The following is a 19,945-nucleotide window of genomic DNA, read 5'->3' on the forward strand; positions in this document are numbered from 1 at the left end:
CAGCTGATTATGGCGCTGAAAAGATGCCTAACTGTAATTATTTACAAACCATACTGCAGTATATTATAGTATTAAACAAACTTTTTATGGTAGTAAATATATATTAAGCCCACGTTTTAGAGACCATTTGCTGAACTATGTATGAAACAGCTAACTTTTTAATAGTACATCCACAGTAGGTTTTCTCAGGGTTTCCAGATAGCCTATAGGTCAGTATCACCGACAGGCAGCATTTGGGGTTTTGAGGACAGCAAAGGTACAAGTTGATCTACTTAGCTCAGGCCTGAATAGTTTAATCCTTCAGGTGACTAAGCATGAACATACCCTGCATTGCTCAATGTGATGAATAAACTATTGATTAGCTTAAATGACACTGGAGCGTTTCACTTAAAGGCTACAGTATTTTATTATCTGCAGTCCTACAACAAAACACTGAATAGTTTTGAAACTCTGTGTTTTGGCATGCTGTGCTGCCTGAGGAGGGATTGCCAGGTGATTAATTGAATGTGATGTTCTAACAGCTGACTAGTTAGCCACAACCTGGATGATGGCTGACCTGAACTTTCTGTACAGTTCTGTCACTTCACCCTCATTTGATATTTAAACGCGTTTTCATTTGATGCAATATTGCAGATCTTGCAGAGAGCACCAGTAGCAGGAAAGTATAGATATAATCTGAAGCTGCTGTTGCACACAATAGCTGGTAACTAATGTATAGATATCATACCATGCACGAGGCTGTCTAGGTTTCACTGTCAGCGTGAGAGAAAATGTTTTCAGATTGGCATTAGTACCTTTATGCCCAGAATAGCTCATTCATCACAGCTTTAGTGCCAATGGTTCTGCAGCTTTTTTCAGTCTTTTTTTCATTTTGGTTTGTTTTGGTCACGCACTTCAATTTTTTTATGCCAGCTTGTTTTGTGCCAGTTAACAAGCTTGTAAGTGTTAAGTCATGACTGTCTTTCATATCAACTGCACTTTGTTATGGATAGAAACGTGTTCTGTAGTTTGAACAAATAAACAACACAGAAGTGCTTAAGAAAGCCCAGCACATTAAATATAAGTACAGAAGGTGAAGACATGCAAATATCCTCCTATAGGCTAGATTCACACCTAGATTCTTGCACCTATATGCCATGCATTTCAGCTGGCCAAAATCCAGCGTATAGTTGAAGCTGCTGAGCCTGGAATTTGATGATTTTTTATAGCAGTTTAGGCCCCTGCTGATGCTGTGCTGTTGTACATGTAAAGACAAGAAAACTCTAAAAGACCTGTCAGACAGGGATGTAAATGAGATACCTTCTGTTTTTGTTCTTCTACCAGTGAAGGTGTGCCTAATGTAATGCACTGTCTTTATTTCTGTTGCTCTGGCTTATTGCAGGAGCATTTCTGTGTCACTCTGTGCTCTGTTGTTTCTGGGGTTGGGAAGAGACTGTAGCTGCTATCATTAGGACGATGCTGCTGCACAAGCACCTCAGTAATTCTCTGCAGAGGTTATAAAGATACCTGACATTGATTTTGGTTTAGAGGTTAAGACGAGGCAAAGGCATGTAGGCTGTTGAAAAAGTAATAGTATATTTCAGAGAGGTGATTTGTTGGTCAGCTGATGCATAATGTGATTCAGGGCTTCCAGTTATTTTAACAATGAAAATAAAAATCTTTAAAAGTGAATCAGGGAACTTATGGTGATTTTAGATTACAAGGAGCACCTTCTCTGCTGTGCTTGTGTTGTTGCTGCGGTGCATTGTTCAACACATCGTTGGCTGGCAATATGCACATGCTGAGATTACGGCTGTCACAGGATAAACCACAGAAATCGCTCGACTTGCCACTCAAAATGCAGATATATATGAGGCATGCTCGTTACACTGCTTCTGTGTTTAGAGCCTTGTGAATGTTTCTCAGATGTAGCTCCACCTGCTGTACCACTGATGAACCAGATGGGGCAGATATAGCTTCAGTTGCTGTAGCTTTGTTTTCAGTACTATTAGCTATTGTTACTCATCAACTGGAATGTGTGCATAAAGCAAAGGATTTAGGCCCTTAAGTAGGTGGGTGTTGACTAACCCACTGTTGCAGGCGCTGTCATCGGCACATGACATGGGAGACAGTGAGCTTCCCTTCTGGGCACCAGTGGACTGCTGTTTCCTGCAGTGCTGGGGAATTTATAGGCATAAATCAAACTACAGAACTCCACTTTGTTAGTTACTTATGACGCATTTTGTAAGTCGCACTTGTAAACAGTTTATCAAGCAATTACATAAGCATCACATGTACTTTTTCATTAGCTGATTCAATGCTTTAAATAGACTTGAGCATTGAGCTATTTTTGAGGCACAAAGCTACTTGAGAGTTATTGATGTGGACCTGTTTCTATAAAAACATCTGAAAAACAGTTTATGGATAAAATAATCAGGGAGTAATATATTTTAAATCTAATTTAATCCAACAGATAAAGAATGACAAACCAAGGTCCTTCATCTTTTGCAGCTCAAGAGCAAAATATTTTAAGTCAATATACAGTTGTTAACTGTACTTAAAGGTGGTCTGTGGAGATTTTGTGAACAAAACTGTTGCTCAGTAAAAGTCCTGTATTTAAAAATCATATAAAAATCCATTCATCAGTCCTGCACATTGATTACAACACTTCCCACAATGGCCTGATACACCCAGCATCAACACATGGATAGCTACTGCAGGATAAACTGTACTGTATGTTAAAATTCATTTTATGGTTGACAAGTTTATATAATCCAGTGATGTATGTTGTGATATTTCCCAACCCTGTGACTATGTGTTTGTGTGATGTCCTCAAACTACAACATATTCTGCTGAAAAAAACTACATTTCCTTGTATTTCCACAACATCTAAAGTTGCATTAGATTTAGACACACATCTGTGTTTAATCACAACATTGTGATTGCAATCACAGTTTAGTGGATCTTACCACCTGAGAAAAATCAAACACAGTTTACTGGATGTTGTTGTTGATGATGATGCTAGTCAGCTACTATTACACACTGATTTTTTTTTAAAAAGTGTAAAAAATATGCTTGTGTAAATGTTTTTTCAGACAGCAGATGGTGATACACCTACGTAGTCTCTGTTTCCCAGATGGTGATACAGCAACACAGGCTCCATTACTCCATATGCTCAGCCAGTGCTCTGGTCTGCTCAGCCAAATAGGGCAGCCCGCTATGATAAGCAGCTCAACGAAAGGCTAGGGTTCCCTAGTCTTTTCCAAAACTCAGGGTGATTTCTGCTAGCAGGACCACAGCATATTGCACATTACAGCTTGTGTGTTATTCTGGTTCAGTCTGAAATAAAGACAGCCTTGTTGAGTCATTCTATAGGCCTGCCGTTCATTCATATCTGTATGCCCTGGCATTTTGATGATTAAAGCTCTACTGAAAATACAGATAGGTGGGTATATTTGGACGAGGGGTGGAGCATGTGTGGGGTGCAGAGGCACAGATCAAGAGCCCTTTGAGCTTTTTAGCTGTGTGTTGTAGGTGGGGGACGTGATCACGTTGACGCCCACTCTCAGCTCTGTCGTGTCGGCCTCTAACCTTTTGTACAGCATCACCAAACCAGACCTGTCAAAGAGTGCTTCCTTTTGTGCTACTACAGAAGTGGGGTTTGTCAGAGAGGTGCAAAAAATCTGTGACAGCAAAGTAGAGCTGCAGAGATTAATAGATTAGTCAATCAGCAAAGAATTGATCGGCAAGTATTTTGATAATCAGTAACTGGTTTTGGTCGCAAATGTCAGGATTTGATTTTTTGTGATATATATATAAAAGTAAACTGATTATCTTTAGGTATTGGACTATTGGTTAAACAAGCTATCAATGTAGATCACCTTGGGCTGTGATAAATTTTAACATGCTTTTTTATATTGTTTTCATATGAAAATATCTATTTTGCTGCCCCAGAGCAAAGTATTTAAAGTCAATATAAAGTAGTTTACTTAAAGATGGCCTGTGGAGCTCTCATAAATAAACAAATGCACTGTGTACATTGTGAATATCCTTGAGGCCTCACAAAGTTGTTAAACACATCATTCCTCCAATAAAATAGTAGCAAAGCTAATTTTTCAATTTTTTTTCCTCATCATTTCCATCCATGTTTACTTGCTAGCAGTCCTCTTCTTCTCTGCCTTTGTTAGCACATTTCAGTATGTCAGTTTGCTCAATATGTCAATGTCTCAAATTGTTTTATGTGAATTTTGAGTCAGAAAGCAAATTAAATAAATAAATTGAAAAATGACATATAATATTTTCTCGATTATAAAAATAGTTGCTGATAAAATTTCTGTTGATCAATTAATTGATAAGTCATTTCAGCTGTAGTTTAAGGTTTATGTCCATCATAAGGTACAGAGGCATTTCCCAGACAGGTGAGCAGGCATTAGCACTGTAACCTTGGCAACAGCCTATCTATAACTATGGCAATCCATGCAGCACCTGTGGCGTGACACCTGTAGCCCCTGCTGTCTGCCCTGCTCAGCTGATGCTGCCACCTATTTTCTGTCACTTGCTGCTCATATATAATAGATATCCGTAGTTCTGGCTGTTCAGAGAGAGAGAGAGAAGGAGAGTGAGTGATACCTCACAGCTAGTTGAAAATTCGATAAATACATGTGCTCATGTTACATGTGTGACTGCACGTCACATATATATATAATATATGCATATAAGTGTGTTACAGTTGGTTGTGTAAGGTTCTTTTTAATTAACTTAGCAGTAACAAGTGTGAAAAGTCATTTCAACATGACACAATTGATGACACTGGAAAAAAAGTAGTGCAGTATGGTTTGGTTTCCTAGAAGCTTCCTTGACATAACTTTGTAATTTGGGGCTAATTAAAAGAAAATAGAGACAGTATTCAGTTAGACACTTCCAATATGTGACATCTCTACAGGAAGGCATACACTGCAATACAAAGCTTCCAATAATGAATGAGTAATTCATTAATATCTACGTGTTTAAATGGAGCCGCACTAAAGGAAAAACCTTCTTTTCCCTATAACTTTAACCACATTGCATAGTTATTTTCTCAAGGAAACTTATTACCGACCTAAAACAAAGCATTCAAAATAAATACATTCATGTTTTTGATTAGGGTGAAAGAGAAATTGAGATCTAGTGACTAACTACAATAAGAGTGTCTGTGTTTAGAGGAAGAATTAATGACTGTGATTGAGACAGACCAATCAGCACTGACACTATTATGGAGAAAATGGAAAGATTTATATGAGCTCTCATCCCAAATATGAAACCTCAGGTAAACCCAAGTACTCTCTTGTTCAAATTAATATGAAGTGGTGATTGGTACTTCCACACGAAAAAGTAGTTCTTTGTGGATGTTCACAATTTAAAATTCTTAACAGGAAACAAGACATTAGTGTTTAGGAGTTTGGTGCTGAGTAAAGCAAAGAATCACATTTAAAAAGTGATGAAGATAACAAAACATGTTGTCATTGGCTGTTCAGACAGATCGTTGACATGGTTTAAAAATGTAATCCCTTTAGTCAGGATTAGCACCTGGCACAGCAAGAGGCATGTGTCGGGTCATATGGACACAGGGAGGGAGGATTCACTCAAAGTAGGGAAGACGCCTTTTTGGGACACACAATGTTTCGTTTGAGTTTCACCAAACTGTGCAGATTCAGAGTAAGTTGAAAAGGTTTTTTTAATTTATTTATCAGAGGTATTAACTCTGTAGGACAGACTAATTAGTTGTAAATTCTTTCCTGAGAGTCTGAGCATTAGAGTCAAAGAAAAAAAGATCTAAATGGAGGCATCGACTGGGAAAGTAGACTTGAATACTACTTAAAAAGATGGCTGTTAAAGTGTTTGCTAATGCATTTTTACATCAAAGGATGACCTTTGAAGTATAAAGTGTAATTTTTTTTTTCCTTCAATGCTTCCTGTTTTCCTCTTCCCTCTCCAGTTGGCTGAGTACCGCCAGAGAAAAGCTCACGCAGATTCTCAGAAGAAACAGAAAAAGAAGAAGAAAAAGAAGACAGCGGAGGACTCAGAGGGGGATTCGCAGGGGAGGGTGGAGGTCGGGCCGGATGAGTCTGTGGGAGGAGAGGAGGTCTCAGGTGGAGGACAAGATGGATCACAAGAAGGAAATAAAGACCCACCCACCACAGAGTTTACCTTCGCAAGGACACTGCGGAGCGGAGAGACGGTTAAGCATGACCAGACCTACACCATAGAGGTAGACACCTACACTTACCATTGGCTTTTATCGTTTTGATTATCAAAATAGTTGCCAATTCTCTGACAATCAACTAATCTATTCACTGACTAAATTTCAACTCTAAAGTTATAACAGAAATAATTCTGTGTATTCTGTCCATTTTAGAATGTGTAGTGAAAACTTGTGCATTAACACCCACTGGTTTTGATGCATTTTGAACATTTACTTAAGCATTCCTATGCAACTATTTAACCTTAAAACAGAAGCTTCAGAATCATTTTGATGGTAAACTGACTTATAATAGTGAGAATGGAGCCTCTTTTATTCCCGCTCTGCGTCCTGATCACCTGTTCTTGCACTATGTAACTTGGGTTGGGAGCAAGCTGCTTCATTCAGCTTCATCACTTCCTCAGAGCTTCTTTCTGTAATTCTGTCAGACCTATGATTGTCTGTTACTAACCTCTAGAAACGTCATTATACACTTTCAGTTGATCTCTTGTTGATTGAACCACCATCTATTGAGTTTGGTTTTGTACCTCAAGGCTAAAAAGTTTGGATTTGTTAAAAGACTTTTTTGAAGCCTACATCTACTTGAGTGGTACTGCATCTTGAGAAATTTCTCTAGCAAAGCCTGCAACTGGTTTTCAAGGCTGATTACCACTGTTTATATTTCAGAGTGGAAAAAATCAGATGATGATATACTGGCCAAAATTAGTTTTTTACATGCCAGTAACATTAAGAAAGACATTATTGAATTGTTACTGTAAATTGTTTTGAGATTTCTTCCTTTTATAGTTAAGATTCCAAACTTGTGGAAGTTTTTGTTCATCCTGGGGATTTGGTCAAACTTTCAGCATCTTAGTTCTTCCTTTGCATTATATACAGTATTGCAGATAACTTCATAAAACATTCTTTTTGAAACTTAACACAGGGGTGATAAAATTCAGCATTCAGTGTGCATCCTGTGAATTAATTTCATATTCACAAATACTACTGCAGCCTTTCCAAGCCCTGCCTTTTGTGATTTAATCAAATTAATGTTTCTTTTCCCTCACAAAAACCTTTGAAATTCAAATTGGTATTTGGTCTGTAAGCTTTGCATGACCTTCAAACAGGCACTTAATTCCTATAGATAAATGGAAACGTTGGATTCTGAACATTCAGGCTGAATAATGATTCTGATAGATAATATTAAGGCAGTTACATTATCCTGTAGATAATTCACTATGTAAAACTGAGACCTGAGGGCCCTTAGACATATTTTTTTCATCATTCAAGCCCTCTCCTTCTCTTTTTATTGGCACTGTGCAGCCTCTCTTTCCCTGAACCCACTGTACATTTGATGCAGTACATGCCCACAAAACTACCGGTTGCCATGGAAACAGACAATTGCCTTTAAACAGGTTAGGATGCGTCGGTCTGTGCGACTAATTCCAGTGGCCTTGCAACACTTTTCAGCAGACCTTAAGGTTGATTGAATGTATGAATGTTTGGCTGCATGGTGAGGGTTTTTCTTTTTTTTTTTTTTACCTTGGGAGCCACATCCTCTCTGTTACAAAAGGCTGTGGGACCCGCTGTATTTTTCTCCTGCACACATAGACGCTGTTATGTACCACAAACAAATGAAAGTCATGAGACCATACAAGGCCGTATGTGTGAATTATTTATGTAGATAAACCGCATAGTTAAATGTTTCTTTCTCACCTGTCTCTATTCTTTTTCTCATAACAATTTTTTGCTCCCATCCCAGACAAAATGGTCATGGTGCTCGGTTCTCTTCAGAGATTTTGTGGTGGTGCTGCTTTCTGTGAGCACAAAAAAGGGTTGCTGTGGAAACACAACAGGATCAAAGTTTTCCGTACTGTCACATACAGTCTCTCACAGGCATCTGAAAAACATTATAATTGCAAATACAAGTGTGTTGACTCACTGATGCCTCGTAGACATCAAGTAAACTTTGCATCAAGCTCTCTTATCAAGGAGGTTGTAATAAAATGCCCAAATATTGTAGGCATGTGTAGAGGTGGGATTCAGTAGCATTTTATCAAATTTAGACCCAGAAACGAATCCACTTGTAGAATCTGAATCCTCTCAAATCTCTTATTGAATGTTAATAAGTTTACCTTTCAACATTTTGAAAATAGTTTAAAGATGTCTTATTAACTTTGGTTGGCTGAGAGGACAGACACAGAAATGAGCAGCATGATTTATGAAATGTTCTGTAAATGTATCCGGCACACAGCTGCACCCAACTGAACATCACCGGCTACTCAGTTTAAATACTGATACTATAAATCTAATGTGCTGCTGGTCAGGTCTGTCATTTTAATGAGAAACAGCGAAAAATGAGAAGCCTACTACCAATATGTTTTCCAATACTCATTGGTAATAAAAAAAGTGAGTGAGATAAAAGATTCAATAAGAGATTTGTCACCCTCAGAACTAAATGAATCCAACTGGGAACTGGATCCAAAATGGATCCTGGATTTCAGAACCCATCCCTGAGTCAAGTCACATGTTACAAGACCAATAATCTACTTAGAGCACGTTGCTGCTAACAGTTTAAGGTGACGTTCAAGTTCTGCATTCAATCAAAGCAAAACCCGTCATTGCTCTTCTGCTCCGGCCCCCCACACAGTCTCAATTTATGAGCTAAAAATTAACTCGAAAATAGACTTCAGTAATGGCCGTCATTACTCAGTGGGAGTGAGAAAGGAGCTGTGTGGCAGAAGTAGGTTAGACCCAAATTTGAATGCTGAGTGCCTTCTGAAGTAGGACATAAGACAGACATTGTTTTAAATTGTTCTGACTGAAGATTTTAGTATGTGCATTTTAAATTGTATTGGAAGACTTCTGGACCAATTTTCATTTCGCAATAAATGACCCCGCAACTTGAGTATTTATTTCTGATTAATGCAATGCAGTAATTTGTCTTGTGTTATGATTGACATCATTTCTTTTATGTGGCTCATATATTTTGTTAGTTTTCTATGTGAAGTATTGATGAAATTTCTTTACTTTTTTCAGCCAGAGAGTGAAGTGTCCACTACTGCTGAAGATTATTCCTCAGAGGTGAGACGACCTCTCTCAAAATATACGTTATCACTTTTTGTCACAGCTTTGACAGCGTTTACAAAATAATAAATGAAGAAATATTAATAATTATAAATACACAGAAAGTGAATAGTAAATGTACAAATGCAAATGTGGAATGGAAATGTCACATGATTTAAATCCCCTGAGATCATGAGGAAAGCAGAGTCTGGAGTCCTGCATCTCTGCATATGGCTGCTCGTGTGATTGTGTCCGAGGGGATTTATGGTCACACCTGCGTCTCTCTTTCTGTTATGGAAAATTCTAATTATGAAGCTACTGATGGGACAGTTTGAGAACTGAGTGCCAGAGGATGTGTTTGCAGATTTTCTATTTACTGGGGAAGATGTAGCATGTGGCTAATTACCTGCCCCTAGTTATCAAGGTTTTCCATTATTTACGCGTAGCTTTGTAACGACTTTGGCAGTGTGTTCCTACTGCTTTCTGTGGAAATGGTGCTGGAAACAAGAGTCAAGAGGAAGGAAGCAGATAGCTGTAGTCAGTCAGTACCACGGGTTATCTCATCAGCAGTATCCGCTGAGTCAGACCACTTGACAGGTGATAACATCATGTACTGAAAGAATTTGTCTTTGGTGTATAAATAACCTTTTCCCGTTCTTAACCTGTGTCCCTGCTGGGACCGTACACCCTCTCTGACCATGACCCGGTCAAATAAAACAACTGGTAAGGTAACAATGGAACAGTTGAAAAGTGATATTATCTGAGAAACTTTTCTCCTGATTTGCTGCTGTTTTGTGGCATATTGCCACTTTAATCTACAGTATAAAACAAACAAACAAACTGACAAACAAGAGGATGATTTGAATGTGATTTTTAGTCCACACTTTTAGTAGAACTTAGTTCAGATCGGCCCAGGAATGATTCCTGAAATTACGCAGGATTTTTCGTTGCAGTTCTCAAACCTTAACGTTTCACTGACAGCATTGTGAATTAACAGGTAAATGGATGCCTTGATGAGATGACAGAGAATCTGTTGATGTCTTCGAAGGATTTTATCTGGGTACAGTAATCCGATCAAGCAGTTCTTTTGTCTCTGCTTTCGGCTTTGCTAGCAAACCCCTCTGGCTGCTGGATTTGACTCTCTACTTGCTTCACATTTTAGTCATATGCAAGGTTTCCTATAACCCACTAACCATGCCTGTTTTATGCCTGTACATAACTTAACAATATACTTACATGTTAGGTATTTGAAAACTATGGTGTGGAGATAGGAGAAAAAAGTCTTATGATCCTATAAATTATCTTTTTGAAAGCAAAAATGGCTCAGGAGTTTTGGCTTTAACGAGACTCTGTGACATTTTAGAAGTGTAAATTATCTCTGAAAGCTGGAGGAGAATCAAGCAAGATGATGAATGATGGAAGAGAAGGGAGAGGACAGTGAAGTGCTTGAAGAAGAGAAGACTGGAGGATTTACACAAAGACCTGCTCTCTTTAGATTCACTGGGGTGATATTCGAACACAGAAGACAGAAACCAGAGAGGTGCTGATCAATACAGCTGGGACAGATACAGTGGAGAGCAAATCTAAAAATGGTTTAAGTGAGACATTGACTGCAGTAAGACTGACAGATAGGTGTTAGGGGTGAGTATTAGTGTATTAGCCAAGTCAGAACTAATCAACAGGACTAGATATTGTTTGAAATATATAAGTGCTACCATAACTTACCATATTTCATTTAATTAATTTTCCAAATGAAATAGTTTTTATTTCTTGTGAGGGATGAAGCCTAGTAATTATTTCCCATCAACAACATCACAAATGTCAGTGTCATTTAAAGAGAGAGTGACTTGTATTCTGCAGATTTGGGACAACGAGTTAGGTCAGAAATCTAAGGGAAATCTTTTTTTGAAAGATCTGAACAAACAAACAAACAAAAGAATCACTGCTACATATTACTATACATTTCTTCATGTGGCTCCTGACTCTTGTAACTAACTGCTGTTGCTCTGGGGTGGTGACTAAGTGCTAAGCTCTTGTATCCTCTACCAAAACCTTGTCAATGCTATGCTAGCGCTTACTGTTATTTTGCTGGTCAGGAGGAGGTGGAGTCTCTGCAGCAGGTGACAAAGGGAGGTACGATGCAGGATATGGAGGATGCACTCGCCGCCAAGACCCAGGCAGTGGAGGAGCTGAGTCGAGAGCTTGAGGAAATCAGGGCTGCCTTTGGTACAGAAGGAGTGCAGCAGGTAGATATTTTATTACTGTATTATAGATCATACCTTTGGGGTTTTAGCATTTCTTCTTAATCTGTACATTAAGGGTAAGCTTCTGCCAGTGCAGTGAGAAAATACCCAGGCTGAGAGATTTAACTGCTCTGATTATCACAGTATTTCACCATTTTGAAATGCCTGCTTCTTGCTGCTGTATAATACCTTGGTCGACCTTAAGCTGTGTGTGAGGTAATTTTACTTAATGCCATTTTACTTTTACAGCTGCAGGACTTTGAAGCTGCTCTGAAGCAGCGAGATGGCATCATCACCCAGCTAACTGCTAACCTTCAGCAGGCTCGTGAGGAGAAAGACGAAATCATGAAAGAATTCCTGGAGCTGACAGAACAAAGCCAGAAACTACAAATTCAGTTCCAGCAGGTGGGAACTCAGATTTACGACTATTATGTCTTATTCATCTATTCTGTCCTTTTTACACAGTTATTATTTTGTACTACTGCTTGTTATCCATCCGCTTAATTAGCAATAAATCTGTGTTTGGGGGCGAGCTTGTACATATTATAAACAGGAAGTAAAATGTCTTTCCTTTATTTTTCCATATCCTGACCGCCCTCCACTCTGACTAATAATCACAGCTGCAGGCGGGCGAGACACTGAGGAATACCAGCCACAGCAGCACAGCAGCCGATCTTCTGCAGGCCAGGCAGCAGCTCGTCCAGTACCAACAGCAGCTGGAGGAAATGAACGCGGAGGTCAGAAGGCACCAGGAGAAGAGCAGCGAACAGCTGGAGCACATCAGCCACCTCCAGAACAAACTCAGCGAGATACAGACGGTGAGAAGTTGCCTATAGATCATCAGGAATATATTTTAGACATTTGTTCTGTTAAATTTGAGCTATGTTCTCAATGTTACCTTTTTGTTTTCTTTGTAGTCGGAGAGAAGATCAGAAGAATCATTTACAGAAAGGATAAACAAAAAGGACCTGCTGATCGCTGAACAAGAAAAAGTAATTGTAAGTCAGGAGCAGTCGCTGACACAGTTAAGAACGGCAGAGGAGTCTTTTACACAAACACTGAAAGAGAAAAATCAGCTAATTTCAGAGCAAACGGCAATAATCACTGAACATGAGCGCTCTCTGACCCTGCTCAGAGAGGAACTTGCTCATGTGGGAAGGACTACAGATGAGAATATTGCACACCAGTCGGATGAGAAGGACCTGATCATTGCAGAGCAAGAGAGGGTCATCTCAGAACGTGACTGCTCTCTGACACAGCTGGAGGATGAGCTTGAGTCCTCTGAAAAGCGTCAGCGTGACCTGCAACAACGAATGGCTGCAAAAGAGTCGGAGCTTGAAAGGTGCCTGGATGAGTTGGAGAGCACTAAGTCTGACTTAGAGCGCTGTAAGAGTGAGGTGGAAAGTTGCAAATTAGAACAAGAAAAAGAGCGAGTGGAGTTGGAGAGTTGTAAGGGTGAACTTGCGACGTCAAGACAGAAAGAACGAATGTCTTCCACTGAAATCATGCAGCTCATGGGTACCGTAGAGGACTTGCAGAAACGCTGTCACCAGGGCAGCCTGTCGGAGAGCGACGCCATCCAAAAAATGCAGGAAGAGAGTGCGAGGGAGCTGGAGCGTCTCAGGGCAGAGCTGGATGAGATGTACGGCCAGCAAATTGTCCAGATGAAGCAGGAGCTTAACTTGCAACATGCAGCGAGAGTGGAGCAAATGACTGAGCAACATAGCGCTGAGGTTGAGCTTCTAAGAGCACAACTGTCTCAAAGCTGCACTGCTAGCACTGTTGAGGTGGACACTTTCAACGCTAAGATTAAAGAGCTTCAGCAGACATTAGAACAATCCCAAGCAATGCACGATAAAACCATACACGAGCTAAACCAAGTCGCCCAAGAAAAGCTCAGCCTGCAGGTCAAGGTTGAGGATCTTCTTCGAGATCTTCGTTCCGCTAAAGAAAAAGTGGAGCTGGTCTCCCACAGTTTTATCTCTCAGGAAAGCCATCAAGGTGAGCTGCAGCACCTCCAGGAGATGATTGACAATCTGAAGAGCGAACTGGCTGCTGCTCAGGAAGCTGCACAGGAGGCGGAAACGAAACATGAGTCAGAAATAACCAATTACAAGATCAAGTTGGAAATGCTAGAGAGGGAGAAAGACGCCGTGCTGGACCGCATGGCAGAGTCGCAGGAAGCGGAACTGGAACGGTTGAGGACTCAGCTTCTTTTCAGCCACGAAGAAGAGCTCACCCATCTGCGAGAAGAACTGCAGAGGGAGAGCTTCCTGAACACAGAAAACCTTCTCAATGAAGCTGCCGTGAAACACGAGAGAGCGCTGGACGAGCTGCGCGTTCGCTACGAAGAAGAACTGCACTTGTTACGAAGAGAGAAGGCAAGTTTCGCCACAGAGCGAGATGAGCTTCTGCACCAAATTCTTGGCCTTAAAGAAGATATGAAGCTAGCTTTGCACAGCTCTAAAGCGGACGAGCTCGTCCAGCAGCTCCAAGAGCTTCAGTTGGAGCTCGAGGAACTCAGGAAGGGAGGAGAGGAACGAGCCAGGATGGAAAACGAAATTCAGTCATTACTAAAGAAGACAGAGGTGCTTGAAAAACAGACAAAAGAGAAAGAACAGTGCTGGGAGAACAAATGGAAAGAGCAGGAATTAGAGAAGAAGACGCTAATAGAATCTAATAATACTTTAAAAGAAGAGTTGGACTCAAAAATAATGGGAATGGAGACACTCACAGAAGAGAAGGAACAAATACAGCAACAAGTGGATATGCTTAGACAGGAAATTGAAAAGCAGAGGACTACTTTCTCTTTTGGTGAAAAGAATTTTGAGGTAAACTATCAGGAGCTGAAGGAAGAGTACACGTGTCTCACTGAGGCAAAGGCGCAGTTAGAAGAGAGGACACTGAAGGAGACACTTGAGTTTGAGGCGAAAATCGCCAGCCTTCAGTCACAGATTCGAGAGCTGGAGAAGAGCAGAAGAGAAATTAAAATGGAAGACACTGATACAGATAGTAAAGCACTGATAGAAAAAGATACTACTGAGCTAATGGAGAAACTTAATGTTACTGTGAGTGAGAAGGAAAGCCTTGCTGGGAGGCTTTCTGAAGTTACAGAGCAACTGATGTTTGCAGAGAGCAAAATGGGACAGCTGGAAGAGGAGCTGATGAAAGTGAGAAAGGAAAACGCAAAGGTCATCGCCCAAAATGAAAGCTTGGGGGAAGAGCTGGAAAAAAAACAAGAGATTATGAGAGAGCAGACGAGGGGGCAGGATGTCCAAGGAAAATCTAAGCTTCAGAAAGAAGAGCAAGCTGTTGAGTCAGTTTGTTCTTTTGAGGATCATCACCCTCAGATTCAATCTCTGCAAGAGGAGGTAAAGGCTCTTCAGTCCCTCTTACGGGCGGCTGAAGCTGAGAGAGACAGCATCCGGCAGACCCTGGAGCTCCAGAGGCTCTCGCAGGCTCCGTCTCCAGTGCCAGTCCAGTCCTTGGGGGAGGGACCTGTTGAGGGACGATCCTCCCCGCAAAAGCCCGCAGCCTCAGGGTCAAACAGGCGCAAGAGGAGGCAGAGGTCGAAGCAGGAGCGCAAACTGGGCACTCCTCTTTCAGACAGCAGAGGAGAGAGGCAAAGGGAGGAGGAAGAGGAGGCAGCAGCAGAGGAAGAGAGAGCCACAAGTGCCGCAGAGCGAGAGATGCAGCCTCAGATGGAGAGCCAGGTTATGTCATGTTCACAGGAGAGGGCCGGTAAGGAGGACTCCACTGACGGGTACCAGGGAGACGGAGGCAGAGACTACATCAACAAACCGGTAGGCACTCACATGCTATTGCACCACTCTTCACTAAAACAGCCGCACTGCCTTTTTAAGTCTGATTGAATTACACGTTTGATTTATTTGAGGGGCTTTTCAAAAACTGTGCATGTGAAAAGAAAGCACAGTTAAAAATTGCATGTTTCACATTTACAATTAACGCTGCAATGTCTGATATTGTTATTAGCCTCTTTAAAAACGGCATGCACTGCATTCATAGCCAGATCAAGCTTTAACATGTAGGAAAATATGACTGAGGCATTTCAGCACTGACATGTTTTCTCTCTAGTGACAAACAGTCATGATTGCAAATTGCCTGAGTGTCTGCAGGCTTGCTCTAAAAGAAAGGATTGAGCAGCACGGTTCGACTGTTGTGTTAAAAGATGTATTTTTTTTAAGTTTGTGCAGACCATTCAGTGACATTAATAGGAGCTGTTGAGGGAAGGAAAATGTAAAAGAGAAAAAGCACACAGAGCACAGCCTGCTTGTAGTGGTAAAGTGTCAAGACTCTATCGATATTCTTCTCATTTCTACTTTTAAAGGGGCACTATACAATATTTATATTCTGCTGTCATTTGATGCTGCTCGTCCTCAATCCGACGTAATGTTGGTTTTGAAAAGGATTGAAAACAATCACCCTCAGTCCTCTTATAGCTTTAAATCGTTGCTGTTGTGTAGAAATGTGTACATTCTAGTTTCTTTCCATCCTGCAGGGAGTGAAGGGTTTGAGGTGAGAAGCCATTTTACCCCAGTCACTTCTGTGTCTTTGTTGCTTCAAGCTGTGTCTCAGTTACACCAGGCAAAAAGACAGTTTACAGTGTCTGTCTGCCATTTCACATCTGTGTTTCATATTGTTTTTGTCACCTCCTGGGTTGGAATACGTGGTCTAGGACCTTACTGTCAATGTACTTGACCAAAAACACCCAAAATTCAAGATTTGAAGTTCCTGAAAATTATTTTAACATTTGCTTTTGATGCTCAGTAACATGGGAAAATGTCATTTTATTTGATAAGTCTTTGATGTTCTGTGTAAGATATTCCACATGTGTACAGTCAATACCAGAACTTAAATTAGGTGTTTTTTAAATGAGGTTCTGTGTAGAGACACATACACAATGACCAGCTTCACATAAAGCTGATACAAGGGCTTAATTAAAGCAGAGTAATTCTTCATGAAACAGAATTGAAACAAAGGTAAAATGTTCAAAATCCTTCCATTAAAAAATATAGTGGATAATTTGCCTTCTGCATTTACTGTAGTTACTCTCCTTTCCCTCTCAGGAAGTGATCCATAATGACTCATTGTGTCCTTCTGTCCATCTTTGTCACATTTATCTGCATTTGTACTGGGGTAATATTTTGGACAGTGTTAAAAAAAACTTACAATATTTTTCCTCTACTTGCTTATTCAGGTGAGCAGACATGGGACAGGCGGCCACCACACGGAGCCTGCTGTGGGCCCCGGAGCAGTGGAAGGAGGAGAGACTACTGAGCATGTAAATGCCACTTAAGCACACATTCCTGCCTTTTTCTTTTCAGTGTCAGTAGTTGCTTTGATACAGTGCATCATAGAGCATAAAGGTAAATAAACAGGTGGCATAACAGCTGAAATGCAGTGGGCCTCATGTAAGAGCAGTTCTGTATTCTTATCTTAATGTGAGGTTTCCTTAAAACAGCTTTCCTTCTCCTAACTGAGCAGATTTGTCAGAAAATACTTGTTCCAGCCTGATGAATACCACCTGTTCATTAGTAGATGAGTTGATCATTTGCATTATCAATGCCCACAAATTGCCATATGTGTTGCATTTGGTCTATGGGCAAGTTTCACTCAAATCACAAAAATTAGAGCAGTGACAAGAACGACTTCATTGCAGAGCTTCAGTCACAAATCAGCAAACCAAAACAAATAGAGCAGTGTCAGTTGTCGTATTAGCGGACTCAAAACAATTACAGCCTGTGATGAGGTGTCATCAGAGCAGCGCTGTGCTGTGACAGGATAGTTCAGCTTTAAGTTAAATGCTGAAAAACATCTTTCCAAAGCAAAGCAGTGCATGACATTACACCGTTGGTGCGACTGAAGATAATCCTCGACAGTGCCCTGAGGCAGCTGTCAGAGTGAGAGGAATTTCTGAGGAACAACTGAACTGTATAAGTTGCATTGCCAAGATATGCCAGTGAAATCTAAAACATTTATGAAATCTATCCATTAATTGACACAGTGAACAGACTAATATTGCTATGAGTTTATTTTATTAATATGTTTTATTTTAGTTTATTTCAATGTCATATTAGCTCATTTATTCACAGTCAGAAATTTTAATTCATTATAAGACAAGTGTTTTCTCCTGCTGTCATGCAACAGGTTTGGACTATATGTGAATATGATTCCTAGCTGAGAAAAGTTAGGTATGCAAGAGGAGTTCCTGCACAAGGGCCAATAAATGCAGTTTTTCTTTAATAGGGTTTGTATTTCTGAGTAAACTTGTTTAATTTCCATCATCAAAGTAATTCTGTTTTTGTTGTTGGTGTGTGTATAGCAGCGGCACATCACAACACAGCTGCCATCTGTTTGCATCTGCATGTTTTTAAGTCGCAGCATCCGAGCGGTTACAGCTGTTAAAGGACTCTCTTCACCGCACAGTGTGGATGGGGAGATTGTATCATAACAAAGCATTTTAAATACAGCCTAATTAAAATGTAGAGAGCACTTTAAAAAACATCTGACATCAAAGGTAACAGAATCGCAATTTCATAATTGTGTAACCCTAACAAATTTGTGCTGATGCATAATGCATAATTAGAGAAAAGGGGCCTCACCGTGTGCCTTTTGTTCTGTTACAGAAGTGATAATAGCGGACCTCTCATCCTGAGAACAGATGGCTTGTGCCACTGCTCTGTCATCGGAACAGGATTATGTTATTTAATCATTTAGCTCCTGTGATTAGCAAATGGATGTACCACGATGCATACTTTAATTTGTAGTCAATTATAAGTGATATGATGCTTTTTACAACAGTCTCAGCAGCATTTTCTTTTTTATCAGCGCCATTTGGTGTATTTTTGGCCATTTTGAAGAATTTCTACTCATGCAAAAGCATATTCCCATGTGCTTTTTTCCACCGGTGATAACGTGATGATCTCTTCTTCCTGCGGTAAGGGTGAGTGCAGGCTGCGGATGGAGGCCCAGCGCATCAGCCTATCTCAGATGCACGCCGCCCAGCTCGAGCTGCTGCAGGAGGAGGCGGATGCCCGCACACACTCTCTGGAGCTGAAGCTGCAAAACCGGAAAGATCACGGTGACCTGGGTGAGCGGATGCGTAGTTGGGTTGCCTTTGTGTGTGCATCTGTGTTTGTAGCAAAGCAGCAGTCCTCTCAGATGCTTTGATCCATCATTCATGATGGTTTAAAACAGAACAGGATTTTGGCTAGCTATTACATCCAGCATTGTTTTTGTTTTAGCTGACTGTGTGCTCATCAGAGAAACATTTAGAGCATTCAAAATTAATTAAATGTGTCTAATCTTTTGCTTTTTTTTTTTTTGCAGATGAGCCAAAAATCTTCAAATATCAGAACATGTTACAAGCTGTGTCAGAGGAATGCAGTGAGATCATTCTGGTAGTTATTGAGTACAAATATTATAGCTGTAAAAGTTTCCTGAATTAATTTCATTAATATGTGTTTCCACATTACCACAGCATGCGACTATGTCTCTTTCAGTCTTTTCGCAAGATGTTTGGTGAAGACTTTTTGAAGAGCGTTGATGTGGGCCGACCTCCTCCTTCAGAGGAAAGACCAGAAACTACTGAATCCACCTCCATTGTACTGGAGGCCAGAGGTACTTTTTAAAAAATTAAAAAATGAAATATTACAGATTAAAAAAAACGTGTTCCAAGTGCATTCACTTGGACACGTAAGTGCTGTGGGCTGGTACGAAATTCACTTTTTTGTTGAATTGCTTTATATCCAATATCTGTATAAATGCCTTTATATATACAGTATATCTGTATATATATATTTCAAACCCCAGCAACACATTTCTCCATAGATAGAGATAGATAGAATCTAAAATGAGGTTTCTTAAAATTTCATCTAATCTAAATATACACAATGTGTTCTCTCTCTGCAGAGCTATACAGAGATCTTCAGCAGGTGAGGGAGAGGATTGAGCAGGAACACCACCGACTCTCACAGCTCCAGGCTCTGCTGAGAGCTGATGGGAACAAGGTAAAATCTTTAGACTGAGTTTGTTTAGCAAACAGAGGTTGATAGTGTTGACAGAGACACAAAACTAACCGATCTGTTGGTGTCCCAGATGATGGAGTTGCAGATGGCGTACGATGAACTGAAGAGCAACAGTGAGAAGGAGATCTCTGACCTGCGTGTGCAGGTCGCCAGCTTAAGCCCTTCCTCAGGCAAAGGTAAATCTGGAGTTAAACTCCACTGAAAAACATCAGGTCATTGAGTCAAAACACAGAGGTGTGTAATGAGATGACAGGCTTATTCAATGTAATGTATTTATGTTAGTTAAGTATTAAGTGGCATTCTTTCTGTTGCACAATGCTTGAACAGTAACCTGGTTTTCAGCTTTGGCAATTAAGACTTTTAAAAAAGGTTTTCTGTTGTATTAACCATTG

The 19,945-nt window shown here is 40.3% G+C and overlaps 1 protein-coding gene across 1 annotated transcript in view; it reads left to right on the forward strand.

The window, feature by feature from the left end:
• The window catches only part of akap9 (A kinase (PRKA) anchor protein 9), a 58,749-nt gene that overhangs the window by 2,788 nt on the left and 36,016 nt on the right, over positions 1-19,945 (forward strand). Inside the window, 13 exon segments of the mRNA XM_051069189.1 lie at positions 5,954-6,226; positions 9,236-9,280; positions 10,260-10,322; positions 11,359-11,508; positions 11,755-11,910; positions 12,126-12,323; positions 12,423-15,308; positions 16,724-16,807; positions 18,469-18,616; positions 18,856-18,926; positions 19,029-19,146; positions 19,438-19,535; positions 19,624-19,729. Of these exon segments, the coding sequence (XP_050925146.1) occupies positions 5,954-6,226; positions 9,236-9,280; positions 10,260-10,322; positions 11,359-11,508; positions 11,755-11,910; positions 12,126-12,323; positions 12,423-15,308; positions 16,724-16,807; positions 18,469-18,616; positions 18,856-18,926; positions 19,029-19,146; positions 19,438-19,535; positions 19,624-19,729 (4,396 nt within the window).

The sequence above is a fragment of the Lates calcarifer genome, linkage group LG3 (genome assembly GCF_001640805.2).
Source record: "Lates calcarifer isolate ASB-BC8 linkage group LG3, TLL_Latcal_v3, whole genome shotgun sequence".
NCBI lineage: Eukaryota > Metazoa > Chordata > Actinopteri > Centropomidae > Lates > Lates calcarifer.